We start from the raw sequence: 17,037 nt of genomic DNA on the forward strand, positions 1-17,037 counted from the left end.
CTTGAAGTCATTTGTCTCGGGGGCACCTGTGGAGCGCACTCTGCCAGTGAAAACAGGCTCCTGAGCTCCATTTTCTGGTGTGGCGGCTTCCTACAACCCTCAGCCAGAGAAAATTTTGCTCAGAAGGGCCGCGGGTGGCACCGCAGGCCAGTCATTTGTTGTTTCCAGAGCCATGTCTAAGCACCCCAGGGCCCAGATCCGGCCCCTGGGCCTTGAGTTTGACATCCCTGGCCTATTGGCTCCTTCAAGTTGGGACCCCATTTTCTATGGATATATTATTATGAATTTGAATAATGTGACCATTTTGTGAGATTCATTAACTGTACTTGCTGACCTGGAGATCCCCCCTCTACTCCCATCTCCCATCTCCCTGGACCATGACCAGAAACCCTGGCTCACACCCCTGACATCATAATCTGCACAAACTTATCATTGGCTGTAGCACCTGCTGATCAAAAGAGAATAAAGGTAGAAGGATGATGGAGGGCTCCCACTGTCCTTTCCTGTATTCAAGGCAGTCAAGAGGCAGAAACAGAGGCCTTTACAGGTATGAAGAGCCCAATGCATATGGCACGATTTCATTTGTTATTGCTCTCCTGAAACAATAAATACATTGAATGTGGGTGTCCATAGAAATAAGTTCAGCCATTTTTAAGCCATGGCTTAAATATCTGGGGCAATAAATGGGAAAAAAGTAAGAATTAGAGACATTAGAAGGCAGAGTGGAAAAGGAAGTTTTAGTTTGGTTTGATTCTTAACAACTGCATTATTTCACTTTATATTTAGCAGTGCTGTGATGAATGGCTGTGGCTAACAAATCCAGAAGTTTGTTTAATTGTACAGATCTACAAGGCATATCTTTGATATTTTATAACTCAGCTTGCACACATTTATGTAAAAGAAAACCTCACTGATTTAAATGAAATTTACTTCACCAAAAAGAATATGTGTAGTCAGTGCATTAATTTCTAAGAACTCCTAGCTGACTGCAGAGATTCTAAACCTATTGTAATACAATATCCTACTCCCTCTTTGACTCAGTTCTTTTAGCACAAACCTATAGGGCAAATGATCTAACTCATTGATAGATCTCATATTTTATTAGAAAATCCCAGTCCTCAGTATTTCCAGGTGGGATTGGAAAATTTCCTGCCCCTGCAACCAGTCAGTGTTTATAATACAGCATTAGTTGAATCAACCTGATTCAGCGTGAGACAGCTTCCTATGGTGCATGAATTATTATTGCCAATTATGGACCTGTGACAGAGGTAGGATAGACATGTGCTACATGACTACTACCAGCAAAATAAAATATAGAGATCAGCAATGATATTTCCCCTACTTTGCAAAAGGTGGCAGGTCTCTTCGTCCAGGTCTCATGAGATTGCAGTGGGTTTTCTGGCCATTGTTTTGAATTCAGAACGGGTTTTCCTACAAACGAAGAACTCTTGCAGAATAGCTTGTTTTGAACTCAAAGTAACTGTTTCAAACTCAAAACTAAGAATTTTTAAATGTTTCCAATTCAAAATGTTTTCTCCACCTCTAGTGGAGCTTCAAGATAGTGGTGTGGTGCTTCAAGAAGGAAGGCTCGAAGGCGGTGGTGCTTGTCCTAATTTTTAAGCTAAAAGGAGTGCGGAGGTTCAGGTGGTTAGAATGCTGGGCTGACAATCAGTAGAGACCCAGTTGCTGCCTCATGGCAGGGTGAGCTCCCATCACTTGCTCTAACTCCTGCTGGTCCATCAGTTCAAAAGCGGACAACCAGGAGTAGATAGATGGGTACTACTTTGGTGGGCAACTTAACAGGGACACGAAAAGAGTCCTCAACTGGGTACCCCCCCCCCAGTCAACAATGATGTCACTGTTCAATCCTTTCAACCTGGAAGCACTTTAGTGCAGCGGTCACCAACCTTTCGGATCTCAGCGACCACTAAATTCACAATTTTAAATCCCACGGACCACCATCTCCTAGTCACGCAGCACCAACAAGGGCCGGAAGAATCGCCCGCGAGATCCACCAAAAGATAAAGCTTTGCTCCCGCTCTAGAATTTGGAGCAAATCTCCTTCCCCATCCCTCCCTTCTCAAACCAGGCGAGGAGTGACTGGGAGAGGAGGGTGAGAGGCAGGGCTCAGCCGACAGGAAGCCGCAGCAACGGGATGAAAGAGTCGTGGATTGCTGACACTCGTTGCTTCAGCCTGCCTGCGCTACAAACACCCTCCAAGCCACAACAGCAACATTACCTCATTACGGCAGGCGAGGGCTGCACTACTCCTTGCACGTTGGCACTCCTGCAAAGTTGCAAGTTGCCTGTACCTCCCTGTATGGGGGAGATTTCCAGCCTCACCACGAGCTGCCTGGCCGATCCCATATTTCAGAGAGAAAAAGAGAGTCATCCCAGAACAGCTCCTCCACCCGAGTGACCTCTGCTTTAGTGCTCCTGACACAACAGTACTACTACTACTAGTAAATGAAAAGTAGTGCTATATTTTCAGTGTCTTTGCTGCAGAATTCTTTTACATCTGGTAACTTATCTGTTCTTCTGCAAGTTCAGTTTCCCTCTCATCTTCCTCAGGAAAGGAACTGATATTTTTGGTATAGACTCCCAGGACTGAGACCTATTTATTTAGAGCATAAGTGAATACTTGTGTACCTGAATGGCCAGACAGCAGTGCAAATCTATAGCACATATCACAGTCAACTCATTTTCTCGCTTGATTTTCAGCCGGCCTCACCGAAAAGAAATAACACCATGGTGGATTACTACCAAGCACTCAACGTCCCACAAACTGCTTCTTCAAATGATATTAAAAAAGCGTAAGTAGCCCTTTCTTAGCTATCCCTTTGCCTAGCTGTAAAGCTAAAACTACCTTCCATTTGTGTTGGGCTGCACAGTTACAGCTTTCATGACTTAAAGTCAATGCATATCACCAGTGGTGGGATTCAAATAATTTAACAACCAGTTCACTGTCCTAATGATCATCTAGGAAGGCGTGGCTTGGTGGTCATGTCATTGGGTGAGCATGGTCAACTCAATGTCACTCAGATTGATGGGTGCTTCCCTTAGCTGTTATAATGTAATAAGAGTGACAGTTTCTGTAAACAGGGCAATAAAGATTAGGCTAGAAACAACACCAGAGTGTTTCCTTCCTGCCTTCCTTACAGGATTAGCCGTGTAAAGTGTAAAAAACAAAATAAGATTTCTTCCAACAACCGGTTCTCCTAACTGCTTAGAAAGTTAACAACCGGTTCTCCTGGCTAGGTGCGAACTGGCTGAATCCCACCACTACATATCACTATTTGTACTGTGTATGTTGAAGGTGGTTGGAATTCAACACCTTTGGGAGAGTTCCAGTTTGGAGAAGACTGTGCCAAAAACTTGTCATTTCTAAACATTCTGAACTGAAAGCTTGAATATACACCCATTTTGAATGTTTGACTGTGCATCCATTTCAACTGTGTAATAGGTATCTTTGATTTTTTTGGAAGTGTTTTGAGATTAAAATGGAGATGTTTCAACCTCAAACACTTTGAAAATGCTCTAAATGGCTGGTCAGGCATACAAACTAGCACTCCGAGTAAGGTGTAGTGTTTCAAATTCCAAAATGTTCAGATTCAAAACAGTTTGTGCACTCCTACTACATGTTGTATGAGACAGGATCTACAGCATACAGTTAAGCATTCTTTAGTGTTCTTACTGACATTTTGACTGAGCTCAGCGGTGAAATCCTCTGAAGTCTGCTACCAGTTCAGTGAGTCTGCTACCAAATGTGCGGTTTGTGCCGGAGGTGCACCCGTGCAGCACCAAAAAAGGAACATTTTGAAGACTTCCAAGTCTGCAAAGGTAAGTAAAACAGTGGGGGGGGGGGGGAATCCATTGTGCCATGTGATTTAGATTAGCTAGAAAGCAGGCAATCCAACGATTCTAGCTAATATAAATTGCATGTCTTAGCTGATTGTCGTGCAGCTGATTGTTGGAAATACCGAACCGGTAGCATTTTTTACTACCAGTTTGGGTGAACCAGTCCGAATCGGTAGCATTTCTCCCCTGAGTGAGATGCAAGGGAGGCTAATGTTTGACTTTTTGTGAGAATGCAGAGAACTTGGCTTGTAAGCACCAAGAAACACTGTTTAGCCATACATATGAAATAATAGGTACAATGTGATTATCTTTTGTAGGGATTCTGCTTTCTGTATTGCAATAGTAAGCACCTTTAACAAACATATGCATTCAGTTAAAGTGACAATTAAAATAGATGTAGTTGTGAGCCATTAGTACCTTCTGGGGAAAATTATTATCAGAGAGGCTTTTCAAATTTCATTTATTTGGCTGTCAATTGATGGTTATCACACTGTCTGAGATTAGAGATCTCATTGTTGGTTTAGCATGAAATGGTTTATCATAATCAGCGCTCTCTCCCTGGAATGTTCTAGGTACAGGAGAAATGCATTGAAATGGCACCCGGATAAGAACCCAGGGAAGAAGGAATATGCTGAAAGAAAATTCAAAGAGATAGCAGAAGCATATGAGGTGCTGTCAGATGGTAAGAGATCAGGAACCTTCTATGTGCTCCATCTTATTTTCAAGAGAGCTCTTCTCTGAATTACTTTACTTTAGTTTTCCTTCCTTGTGTGACACAATAGTAGAACAGTACTCCATATACACAGTAATTTATTATGTACTAGCCATAGCCCAGTATTGTCCGGGTATTTATTTATAGGGGGGAAATATCCAGACCAAACATAATTTCTAATGTTGGATTTTTTTCCCCCTTACCAGAGGGAGCATGCTTGTGGAGTACTATGAAGCTGTTACCATGGCAACTCCACTGCACTGTACAGTAGAAGCCATTTTACAGCGTACAGTAGAATCCATTGTAAGACACAATAGGCTGTATCTTAACAGAACACACACCCTGAGGGCTTTTAGGGGTGTCTTACCCCACAGTATTTTTCTGCAGAGGGTAAGTCATCTGTGTACCAAGTTTGGTTGAAATTGCTCGAGGCATTCCAGAGGTATGCTGGAACACACACATGCGCGCACACGCGCGTGCGCGCGCGCACACACACACACACACACACACACACACACACCATGGAGCTTTCCTTAGGTTTCCTGTCTACCCTTTTGGCTGTTTGGCTAAGGAAGAACCAGAGAACAATATCAAGGAACTAAAAGTGATGTTGAATGTTAGCTTCCGTCTACAGTCATTGAGCCTCAGTGTTGAAGGGTTGTAGAAAGGTTAGATATTCAGATGGAATTGTACGACTAGTGAAGTGAAAGGTGAATGTGCTTAAAATAGGAATTTTGACCCCTTCCATTGTCTTTGTTCCAGATTATAAGCGTGACCTTTATGACCTCTATGGAGTTGAGGGTCTTCTAAATCTAAGTACAGGTAAGCATCCTATTCTGAATGAAAGTGGGAAAGAGACCATATTCTCTGTGCATGTATTAAAGTCTTTGGTGCTTTAGTCATGGTGCTTGTCGCACAATTAGCCTCTTATGGAACCTAGTCTTCCCCATGCCACCCTTTAAGAATGGGAGTCCATTTAGCACCCCAGGACAATATCCATCCCGTACATGACATTCTATGTTTGCATCCAGGCAGTTTCTATTCTATCAGGAAATAGAATTTGAGTATGTAGTTTCATGAACATTCCTGTGTCAAAAAGGCCAAGCTGTTCAAAATGAAGAGGGATTTAATATTTAATCAGTACTTCTACAATTGCCCCCTTTGTTTCTCCCCCCCCCATGTGTGTGTGCATGCGTATGTGTGTGCGCGCTTGTAGGCGCATGTGATGCCCTTATTTTACAGCATCTTAAAGATGTACTCCTTTGTAGTTAGGGTTTTTCTTCCCATCCTCCAACTCAGCATAGAATTCTCTCCGTGCTTATTCTGGCTCTGTGTTCTGACCTAGGCTTTCCCAGCAGCACAAAGCCGAGTCCAATAAACCCCTTTTATTTAATTTATAGTGAATTCCTCTCCAGCAAAGTCCTGGCCCACAGTCTTTCAAGATAGTTCACAATTATGAAACTTTTATCAGGCTTGGAGACTGGCTAGGCCAATATTTTTCAGATGCCGCAATACTTGGCAAGAATGCAGGAATGAGCTAATTGTCTCCTGCAAACACCCCTCCCTTTTTGCTCCTCTTTTATTCCCTATGGGAGGGGCCATTCACCGTCCACCTGTAGCCTTACTCCCAAGTTGACATTTATTCCTTAGCTGTTCCCTTCATCTGGCAACTCTGTGCATGCGCACACTGGGAACAGGCTCCAGCTGTTCGTCTGCCTCACTGATGTCTGACTCTGAAGGCAGCTGATAACTGTCAGATGGACCTGGCCCTATCTCTGTCTTCAATGCAGAACACTCATCAGAGCCTTCCCCAGACTCCAGGACTGGCCCACGTTCTTCCCCAACCTCCTCACTGTCTGAATCTGCTGCCAGCTCTGCTGGCCACTGGTGGGCCACAACACTTTGCTTGCAACCTGCTATGGGCAAAGGGATCATTCCCTGCCCCAGCTGTCTTTAGCAAATCATCTCCTTCCTTTCTTCCTTTGGGAAAGTTGGAATTTATAATGGGTGGGTATCTGATTTGTTTTCTGCAAGGAACGGGAGCATGCCCCAGCTCAACAGGGACCCCTGATCTGTTCACATTTCGAGATGCGGATGAGGTCTTCAGAGAATTTTTTGAAGGACAAGATCCCTTCACTGACATCCTGGGTAAGTACAGCGAGTGCATAGCGGATGTGACATTGAAACTGGCTGTCTTGAAAATTGCACTTCTAGCTCAGTATTGTCATTGTTGATGGGCACCAGATCTTCCAAATTTCAGTGGTGAGGTCTTGGCCAGCCCTACCAGCACACAGGCATCCAAGGTGTGTATAGGTAATGGATAACTTGTGCATAATGATGTTATCATGCAAATGCCACTCCTTAGATAATTGTATTAGATGTCATGACATAAGTAGATAAATATAGCATTTGTGTGATGTCATCATCATATATTTGTCATTTTGATGTCACAAATTTGTTATGGGTGCCCTTGATTATCTTAAACAAGCAGGAATTATCCTAAACTTTAAATATTCTTCATCCAATGCCCCATATTTACCAAAGGAAGAGATTTAAAAGTGGACATGCAAAATGAAGTTAATTAGGCAAAAGTCTTACTAACTACAAATAGTCACATACTAAGTACAAGAACAAGTCTCATTAGTTAGAAAATAGCTTTGAATGAGCAATTGCTGGGGTGGGCAGGAGGGGATTTGTGGTATGAGTAGGCAAAATTCTGTTGGGAAGGCTACCTTGCCATCAATTTTTAAGCAGGAATCAGTGTGGTATGGTGGCAACCTTGGTGCTTCCTTCAACCTTGGTGCCAGAGGTGGGTTCCTAATGGTTCCGAACCGGTAATGATATGGTGGCCTGGGTTGCCAGAACCGGCAGCAACCCAGGCCTGCCATGCCCCGAAAACAGTTCCCTGGTTGCCGCCGTCACCACCATCATCTTGTTTTTGAGTTCTGCAAATGCACAGAACAATTTTAATTGAATTGCACATGTGTGTGCAGCGTGCATCCAGTGCATGCAGCGCGCATCCAGTGCGCACACACAAAGTGCACGCATGAGCAAACCAGCAGTAAAGCTGGCCAGAACCCACCCCTGCTTGGTGCCACTCAAATACAGTATGTGATTTTCAATTTCCAGAACTCTTAGTAATAGTCATGCTGACTAGGAAGCCTGGAAGTCAAAAACCACATTGAAGAAGTATTGGACTAACCCTGAAGAAACCTAGCTTAAAATCCAGGTATAGCCAAAGAAGGTCATGATCCTGGAGCACAATATCTTCCACAATACTGTTAGCATAAAAATTAATGACTGTTGTATGGGCCCTGAGCTTGAAAGAAAGATGGAGTATAAATATAACCATTGAATAATAAACATATCAAGAATTAGTCCAGTCTACCTATGCATATGGGTGGGAAATGGGAACCTCCAATTTGCCTCTGGCAACAAAAGATTTAGAGCTGCTTCCGAACTCAAGCACATAACAATCAACAGACAAGTTGGAATTTTAGTTAAAATTAATCACATAGCAGGAAATCTCCCTGCTGAACAGAACTGGAGGATGGTATTCTTTTGCTTCAGAAAACCTTTGGACAGTGTCCAGCCGCTGCATGTGATTTACAGCCTGGGACTCAATAAAATTATTTAAAACATTAAAACACAAAGAAAAATCAAACAGGAGATAATGCTGTGGCATTCCTCCTTCGGTTATGTTCTTTTCCTAAAGTAAAGAAAAGGAGGAAAAATCGCTGCTTCTTCTCTACTGCAGGAAAAAGGGAAAAGGAGCCAGAATAATGACAGAAGAGTAGGGGTGTCAAACTCAAGGCCCAAGGGTCGGATTCAGCCCACGGGGTGCTTAGATCTGGCCCGCGGGGCCGCCCTGGAAGCAGTGAAGGACTGGCTCGTGGCACCTCTACCAGCAAAATGGAGCTCGGGAGGGCCACGTGTTTTCACTGGCAGTGGGTTGCAGGAGGCCGTCACAGTTGAAAACGGAACTCGGGAGCCTGTTTTTGCTGGCAGAACGCTCGGGCCACCTAGATGCCCCCAACAAGAGTGACATTGAGCTGGCCATGCCCATCCTAGTCACGCCCACCCTGGCTCCCTGAGGTCAAACACAACCCAGATGCAGCCCTCAATGAAATTGAGTTTGACACCCCTGATGTAGAGACTCAGGAACAAGAGCAACAAAAAATCTGGCCATTGAAGCAACAAACCTTTCTCATTACAGCATGGTTGCCCAAAGCTGTCAATATCCATGGTTGTTGTCACTGTTGTTGTTCATAGTTCTATTAGTCAAAATAGCAGTTATTAAATTATTTTCGTATTATAAATATTTGAGCCTTAACAAACATTCAGAAACTTAATGAAGGCATCAATGAGTTGAAGAATTCAGGGGGTCCTGGATACAACCTATTATTTTGTAGAGGTTACAATGAAGGTAGCACTAATAATTAAAATACAATACAAATTGTTGTTTACACATTAATGAAAAACACAAGATAAGCAAGGTTGAAGATAAGCAAGTTTCAATTGCAGCCAGCTATTAATAAAAAAATCCAAACTGTGCCAAGTGCAGGAAATTACAACCACATTATTTCCAATGTATCAGGTACTAGATACAGAATACCATATATAGACATTATGTATTGCACTAAACCACATGAACAGAGATTGGTTGTTCCCGGTTCAGCCGAACCGGTAGTGGTGATTTGGCCTGGGTCGCAAAACCGGCAGCAACCCAGGCTGGCCACATCCCCGAATCAGTTCCCTGGTCTCTTCTGCCATTGCCGGCATGTTTCTGCATATGCACAGAACAATTTACAGTCAACTGCGCATGTGCAAGCAATGCACGACAGGGGCGCACGCATGCAAACCAAACCAGTACCAACTAATACAGGAAATCACCCCTCCACACAAAAGTTTACAAGTAATATTTTGTTAATCCAAGGAGTTATTTTGTAAATCATGTTGTGTGAACTCACCCAAATTCTATATTATTTCCTAGACCACGTGTGAACATAGTCATGTTTGGGCCATTCCCAAATAGAAGCTCACCTGAATAGGCTTTTACAACCAACCAGGCCCCACCTTATCTGGGGTTCCATCAGGCCTCCGTTTAATTAACAGACATTCCAATGTTAGAAAAAGGCTTATTGTATTGCAACGTATGTTGCAACTAGCATCTGCAAACAAGATCTTTGAAGTATGTGATGTCATGCACTCTTGCAACAGTCAACATTGCCCTATGATAGCTGAGCAACAAAAGCTTAGCGAAGGTGTCTTGCCTAGAAACTGTACTCACCTTTAGTATGTAAGCTTAAAACCAGGTCTTTCATTTAGTAGGCTAAAGTTCAACTTTCTATTACCAGAAATCTCTTTTCATTGCAATGTATCTGTTAAAGAAATTGTTAAAGAATGAGGACCGCGAGCCCTGAGGATTCTTTTTTCTAATGTGACTTTTCAATTTGTGCCAAATTGTGTATGGGTTACTTTGCACAAACTGTATTTGTGTTTCAGAACACGCCCCAATAGACTTTAGAAGTTGTAGGCTGCAGTTGTAGTCCAATTAAAAAAAGATAAACTGTTGGGCCGTTTGATTAACCTTTGGGCTCTACTGCTTGTGTGAATCCAGATAGTGACATGTCATCCAAATAGTTCCAGATAGTCAAGAGCTGGAAAAAAAAGTGAACCTTTCTGGAAAGATCCTTGATCAGTTCTTGCAAATATAGGAGTGCCTCTCTTACAAAAGTCAACCTCCTGGATTCAAGGTTGTTAAATTTTGACATTGTCTATCGTGGGTATTTTCCCTCTAAATTTCCTCAAGAGGCATGTGGGAACCAAAAAGGTAGCATACAAAATACCTGATACCGAATAGCTGAAACCTATTTTTCCCCTTTCAGCATTGTTAATCACAACTTAATTTACTTTGAGTACAGTATTTGATCTCCTAGCTATAGGCTTTTTATATGAATCTCAAGCCTTCATTGAAGGATGCATTTTATCAATAACAACTTTCATTAGCTGTTCAAGCTTATTTAATATAATTGCAGATTTTTATTATTTATACATCATCCAGAATCCTTGAGAGCTGGATGGAATACAGTCATGGTAATAGTATAAATCTACTGCTTGAAACAACCACATCTACCATGTCCTCATGATATCTTCAATTTATTAATTTTCTTTCTTTCTTTCTTTCTAGAAGACTTTTCATCCTATACTGATGGACCTGGAGGAATATCTACCTGGACCATGCCAGGAAGCGCTACTTTCTCCTATTGCTCCTATAATGCTCCAGGCCAGACAGGTAAGGCTCTGCATTCTCCCTTCCCTTGTTTTCTCAATCACAGAATAGTCTTTGTGCCCCAGTTGTTGTGTATGATAATTGCACAGTTTTCATTGGAGGATGGCTTCATACTGTATATTGCACCAGGCTAGAGTTTGCTCAACATGGGTTGTGGAAATATAGCTGATTAAATTTATACATCACAGTAATCCACGAACTATTATTTCAAAACCACAATGGCCGGGTTCATATAATAGTTTGAGTCAAGGCTGAGAAACCACATTATGGCTTTGAAAACCAGTTTCTGCTTTTTTAAAGCTTGGTCTGGCTCCATCTATCCTTAGGGACTTGTGCTATTTTTTCAAATGCTTGAGTTTTTTAAATAAATTAAATTAATAAATAAATCTAATTCCCCCATTACATTTGTATTCCTCTTTGTCTTGTTCCTTGTTCAGCAAAATATATTTCCCATTGACCTGGGAAAACTTCTATCATCTCTTAGGGGATTATTCAACATTTTTATTACTGACCTGGATGAAGGGATTGATGAATTAATCAGGTTATGCAGAGTAAAAAAGTGAGAGGTTTGGGCAACACCCCAAATAACAAAACAAGATGTCGTTTAATAGAAAGAATTGTAAAGTGTTACATTTAGGAGGGGAAATGTAGGGTACACCTACAGGATGGGGAATATATGGCTATGAAACACTACATTTAACAACTTGGGTATGATTACTGACAATAAGCTGAACATGAATAAAAAATATGAAGCATCTACTAGTTGGGCTAACATAGTTCTGGAGTACACCAGAAGATGCATCATATCAAAGACAGATAAAGTCATTACCCCTCGGTACTCTATTCAGATATACATGGAAAACTGTGAGATTCTAGGCACCACATTTCCAGAAGGATTTCGGCAGATAGGAGAAAGTACAGAGTAAGGTAGCAAGAATGATCCAGGGAACTGAAGCTTTATGTAATGAGAATAAGCTGAAGAAACTTAGGATGTTCAACCTGCAGAAAAGACCAAATGGGGTCATTATGACCATCAGCACAGTGGTGGGTTGCTGCTAATCCTGACCAGTTCAGCCGTACCTGTAGTGGCATGGAGAAGCTGAGATCGTACTGGTACAGTGGCTGGTTTGGCTCACCCGCCCACCCGCACTCTATAGCTGTATTTATGCCAAAAGGCACACTGCGCACACGCGCACAGTGTGCGGAGCTTGCGCACCCCGAAAAGCAGCTGGGTGTCGCAGGGGTGGTGGATTGCGCATTCATGCACAGTGCACATCAGGCTTGTGCACGGACAGACAGCAATCAGCGTACCAATAGCGACGTTAAGAGCAACCCACCACTGGTTCAGCAGGTACATAAAAAAAAGATAAACAAGAATATTTTCCAGGGCCCAAAAAGCTTGAACCAGAAATAACAAATAAAAAGTGCAACTATCTATATTTTGTTTAGGTTTATTTCATTTAAAAATATGTTTAGTAATAAGAGTGGAACAGTTTATCCTTGGAGGCCATAGGTTCTCCAGCTCTGAATATTTTAAAGAAGCGGCTGGACAGGATGGTTTAATTGGCTGTCCTGCACCTTGCAGAGAGCTGGACTAGATGATGTTTGTGGTGCCATCGTGACAATTCTGTGATTCTATATCTTCTATCTTGCTGTCTGTTTCTGTCTCTCTTCTCAGCAATAAATGTTGACTTTCCTCCTCCTCCGCCTCCTCCTCCTTCTCCTATTTTTCACTTTTCAGATTTCTATACTACTTTTGGCCCTGGTGCTGAATTCGGAATAGGATTTCGCTCCATCTCCACTTCTACAAAGTATGTCAATGGCAAACGGATAACCACCAAAAGGTGAGGTGATGAGGATGATCATATAATTCTTGGGGATAGCTTGTTCCCTCAATCATTTCCACTAAAGCCAAGGAACTTTTCCAAAAAATAGTAGTAGATATAATGCTAGAGATTAGAAGCACCAAAATACTTCCTCCTTACAGGTAAGACATTAATACTACTGTTTAACTTAAAGCAGCTTTCTTCCAAAAGATCACTACTTTTGCCTTGCTTATACCCATATCTTTTTTTAAAATGATATGTTTTGTAAAAAAAATATTGAAGTTATCCAGGAAGCTTTTCTAAATGAATATTGAAATAATGAAATGAAGATTTCTGGATGTTGATCTGTTTATTTATTAATAGCCAAAAGGAGTTTTTCAGATGTTTAGTTTTATCCTTGTTCATTTTCATGTTTTTCAGTTAGGGATGAATAGATACTATTTATTATATTCTTTTCCCACAATCAAATTATGTGTTTAGATTAAAGTTCATCAATCAATTCTTGGAAATTTTATATAATTGTAAGCTATAGACATGAATTAAAACCTATTTATATGTGATTATGTATACATTAAAGCCTTATACACTGGACCATATTACTATAGCCAAATCAAACTAATAAGTTGAACCAGTTGTGGGATTCAAATTTTTTCCCTACCGGTTCAAATTTTTTCCCTACCAGTTCCACACCTTGGTGGGTGTGGCTTGGTGGGCATGGGGGTCATGTGGCTGAGTGGGTGTGGCCAACTCAACATCACTTATGGCAAGGTGGGGCGGTACCACCCCACGAAGTCACGCCCACCCAACACCATTCCCACAGAACCCACAGAAAAGTTCGCCCAAGTCTTCTAGCATTCAACCTGGCTGCTTCTCACCTCCTTCTCATGCTTGCTCTGTTTGTATGAGCCAGAGAAGGAGGAGAGAAGCAGCCACATTGAATGCTGCAGAGAGAAGCCAAACTTTTCTGCCTCCCTTTGTAGCAGAGCTCCTCGGAAGGCAGCTCCTCTGGCTGCCTGTCCCTTTATGGTCTCCCCCCCCCCTGCAGTGAAGTACCTTAAAGGCTGCAGCTGGTGGCTTTCTTCCAAGCAGCTCTGCTGCGACGCCATCTCTCCGGTGCAGCAGGCCGTTCTCCTGGCCAGTGCCACTTTCCGCAGCTGGCGGAAAGTGGCACTGGCAGATCATGGGGGGCACATGCATGGCTGATGTGAACAGGGTGGCAATGGCAACAACGGTCATGGGACTTGTCACTGCCGTCCTTTGTGCTGGCTGCACAAGTGCACCCCATTGCCTGCCAGTGCCGCTTGCAACTGGACCCATCCAGGAGAATGGCCTGCTATGCCAGAGGCACAGTGTCTCAGTGAAGCTGTTCAGAAGGCAGCCAAAAACAACCGGCAGCTGGAGGCTTCCCGCGAAAGTATCCCTTCCCACCAAGGCGACCGGAACAAAAGCTAGGTGAGCGAGGTGGAGGGCGAGTGGGTGACAAGCAGGTGGTGGCTCCAAGGCAAGACTGAAGCCAGGGAATGGCATGTTCCCCTGCCGAGGCGGGCAGTGAGCGGGTGGTGGCTCCAGGGCCAGCTCCCGACCAAAGGCAAAGGGTGATCAGGTGACATGCTTACTTACCTTTGGTGAGCTGAGCAGAGTGAGCGAGGTGCGAAGGCTACTGGCAAAGCACATACCTGGGTTGCATGGTGAAACGAAGGTAACATATATAGGGCTGGGATGGGCGACTTGAGTATTGAGTGGGTGGGTAGGTTGAGTGAGCATCAAGTGGGCAGGCGAGTGGCGACCAGGCGACCGGGTGGGGGGTGAGACCATCCAACAGTTGCTACTGGTTCGGCAATCCAGGCCAAATTTCCTCTACCGGTTCATGTGAACTGGTGCGAACCGGCTGAATACCACCTTTAAGCTGAACACTTCTGAAGAATGTGATGCATTGGCTGATAGTTCTTAGATGGAGAAAGCTACAGATGAAATCACCAATGTTGCTCCTCTGCAAGGAGAGACTCAGGGGTGGGGGCAGGACTGATGGTAAGTGGCCAAAATATTCTGGGGTTGATGTTTCAGTTCCTACAAAAAAAGGAAACTGGGCTGTTTTGCAGGATTCTTGAACATGGACAGGAGAAATTAGAAATTGATGAGAATGGTTTGCTCAAAGTGGAAGACGCCCAAGGTAAGATATCTGATCTGGAGAAAACCATTGAATATATATGTACTAGGAAGAAAGATGAAAGGGTTTTGGTGCAAATACTTGCAACAGAGGGAAAGAACTTACATAACTCACTCTAGTTAAGGAAATTTATGGAGACAAGAGGGTACATCACCTCATGATCCAGTGGCATCTATGCAAGCACTAGATCAAAAATGGGCCATATTCTAAATCTGGGGCTCCATATTCTCCTGCCTTTCTCTCTCTGAATCATCATATTTGTTAAATTTTCATATCTCTGCCTGAATCTGGATACACACACACACGTGGCTCAATCCTCATATTTCCCCCACATACTGGAAGTGTAGGAAATGTTGAAATCTAACAAATAGACTTGAAAATCATAGGCTACACATTTCTGGATTAGACTGCCACGAGCCAGCTTTCCTTTATACATTTCTTTCTTGCCACCAGCATCAAGACATCCTGTAACGGGTGTTATAGGCTTCCCAAGAACATGAAGCAACTTCTTGTCCCGACAAAAACCCCTTTTATTAATTTACTGTGAATTCTTTTCATTCATATTCAACAAAGTCTTTCAAGGGAGGGTTTACAGTCACAGGCCTTATCTGGCTTGGAGAGCTGCCAGGCCGATATCTGCAAAATTTGGCAAGGAATCTCGGAGAGTCACAAACCAATTAAGGGAACTAATTGTCTCCTGCAAACTTCACTCCCCTTTCGCTTCTCTTTTATTGCCTATGGGAGGGGACATTCATCATCCACCTGTGGCCTTACTCCCAAGTCTGCCCTTGTTTTTAGCTGTTCCTTTCATCTGGCAACTCTGCGCATGCACACACTGGGAACAGGCTGCAGCTGTTCATCTGCCTCACTGATGTCTAATTCTGAAGGCAGCTGATAACTGGCATACAGCCCTGGCCCTCTCTCTGCCTCCGACACGGAGACCCCATCAGTGCCTTTCCCAGACTCCAAGACTGGCCCATGTTCCTCCCCAACCTCCTCACTGTCTGAAGAGAGAGCCCCTTCCTAGTTCTGTTCCTACCCAGCTCTGAATAGTATATTTATTTGCAAGGTAGGCCAGCCTTCAATGTTGTCCAGCCAAACTATAGAGTAGATGGGCAAGCTAGGAATCTCAATCTCTCACATTTTTATACAAATGCTATTTCTCCAATCCCCTGTGGCTCAGGAAATCCTTCCCCTCCCCCCTCATTTAATACTGTATTGGGGAGTCAGTGTTAGGGGGAAGGGCTTTATGAACCACATAGGGTGACATTAAAGGGAATATGAAGGGATATTGTTCTTTGCGTCCTCTTATTTTTCTCTTTCAGATCCCAGCAGCAACCTGACAGCCACCATTGAACCTATCCAGCAGGAGCAACCTGAGATCTTGAGCTCTGCAGCAGACATGTGGGCTCTACCACGATCGCAGAGTGCTGACTTCTCTTATGCCTACCCTAGCAACGAAGACAAACAATTGCATCGGGCTATGGCCTCTAGTCTGTCTGAAATGGAGAATGTGGGGCAGTACTTAGCACTTGCTCAGGGCTCAAAGAAGAGACGGAGTACCACTCGGCGACCACACACAAGAACTCTGGGACCCGGTGAAGAAGTGGCATCTGCTCCATTGGCCATCAGAGCCAAGAGTCCAGGTGCAGGAGACAACATTGAGAAACAGAGGAAGCATAAGCCACCTGAAGCGCCAAAAGTAGAAGTCGTTGTTGATGTACCAAAGAGCCCAGCAGTGAAAGACTGTGCTGCCCCTAATGACGTGCAGTATGTCTTTCCTGAAATTATTCCTTCCCGCAGAGAGAGGGAATCAATCATGTGCGCCATTCTCTGAATTCAAGAATGCAGGAGGGGAACAACTTATGTCCATTAAATGTAACAATCTGGCTATTGGTATCCATAATTTCATTATACCCTGGAGATGTTCTCCAGATGTTCCTCTGCTAAGGTCCTTCTAATTGGGAGCTACAAGAAATGTCCACAATCAGTGAAATGTATAAATTGAATCTGCGTAATTTGTCCATAACATAGATTTTAGCATTTCACAATGTACATATCTAAAGAATTCTCAAAAAAAATGTTTTAGAGAAAATTAAGTTAAATCATGGAAGAGTCTGGTTTCCTGAAAAAAACCCTTCTACAAAAAACAAAAGAATGACACAACACCCTTCTGCTGGAT

At 43.2% G+C, this 17,037-nt stretch overlaps 1 protein-coding gene across 1 annotated transcript; it reads left to right on the top strand.

Moving 5' to 3' along the window:
- The first annotated feature begins 516 nt into the window (after positions 1–516).
- On the top strand, positions 517–16,746 carry LOC148049433 (dnaJ homolog subfamily B member 6-like). Its single transcript, XM_087713503.1, has 9 exons — positions 517–547; positions 2,722–2,813; positions 4,431–4,540; positions 5,333–5,392; positions 6,605–6,718; positions 10,761–10,865; positions 12,604–12,706; positions 14,788–14,858; positions 16,181–16,746. The coding sequence occupies exons 2-9, from the start codon at positions 2,749–2,751 to the stop codon at positions 16,690–16,692; spliced, it is 1,140 nt and encodes a 379-aa protein (XP_087569629.1). The 5' UTR covers positions 517–547; positions 2,722–2,748; the 3' UTR covers positions 16,693–16,746.
- Positions 16,747–17,037: the final 291 nt, after the last annotated feature.

This window comes from Thamnophis sirtalis, unplaced genomic scaffold, assembly GCF_051295495.1.
Source record: "Thamnophis sirtalis isolate CommonGarterSnake01/CBP01778 unplaced genomic scaffold, rThaSir2_p1.2 scaffold_1, whole genome shotgun sequence".
In the NCBI taxonomy this organism is placed as follows: Eukaryota; Metazoa; Chordata; class Lepidosauria; order Squamata; family Natricidae; genus Thamnophis; species Thamnophis sirtalis.

What these genes read in the sequence shown, in the direction of transcription:
- LOC148049433 (XM_087713503.1), top strand. Translation starts at nt 2,749, where the DNA reads ATGGTGGATTACTACCAAGCACTCAACGTCCCACAAACTGCTTCTTCA. An exon ending in ATATGAGGTGCTGTCAGATG is followed by an intron (nt 4,541 to 5,332) that starts GTAAGAGATCAG and finishes TCTTTGTTCCAG; the next exon opens with ATTATAAGCGTGACCTTTAT. An exon ending in TCTTCTAAATCTAAGTACAG is followed by an intron (nt 5,393 to 6,604) that starts GTAAGCATCCTA and finishes GTTTTCTGCAAG; the next exon opens with GAACGGGAGCATGCCCCAGC.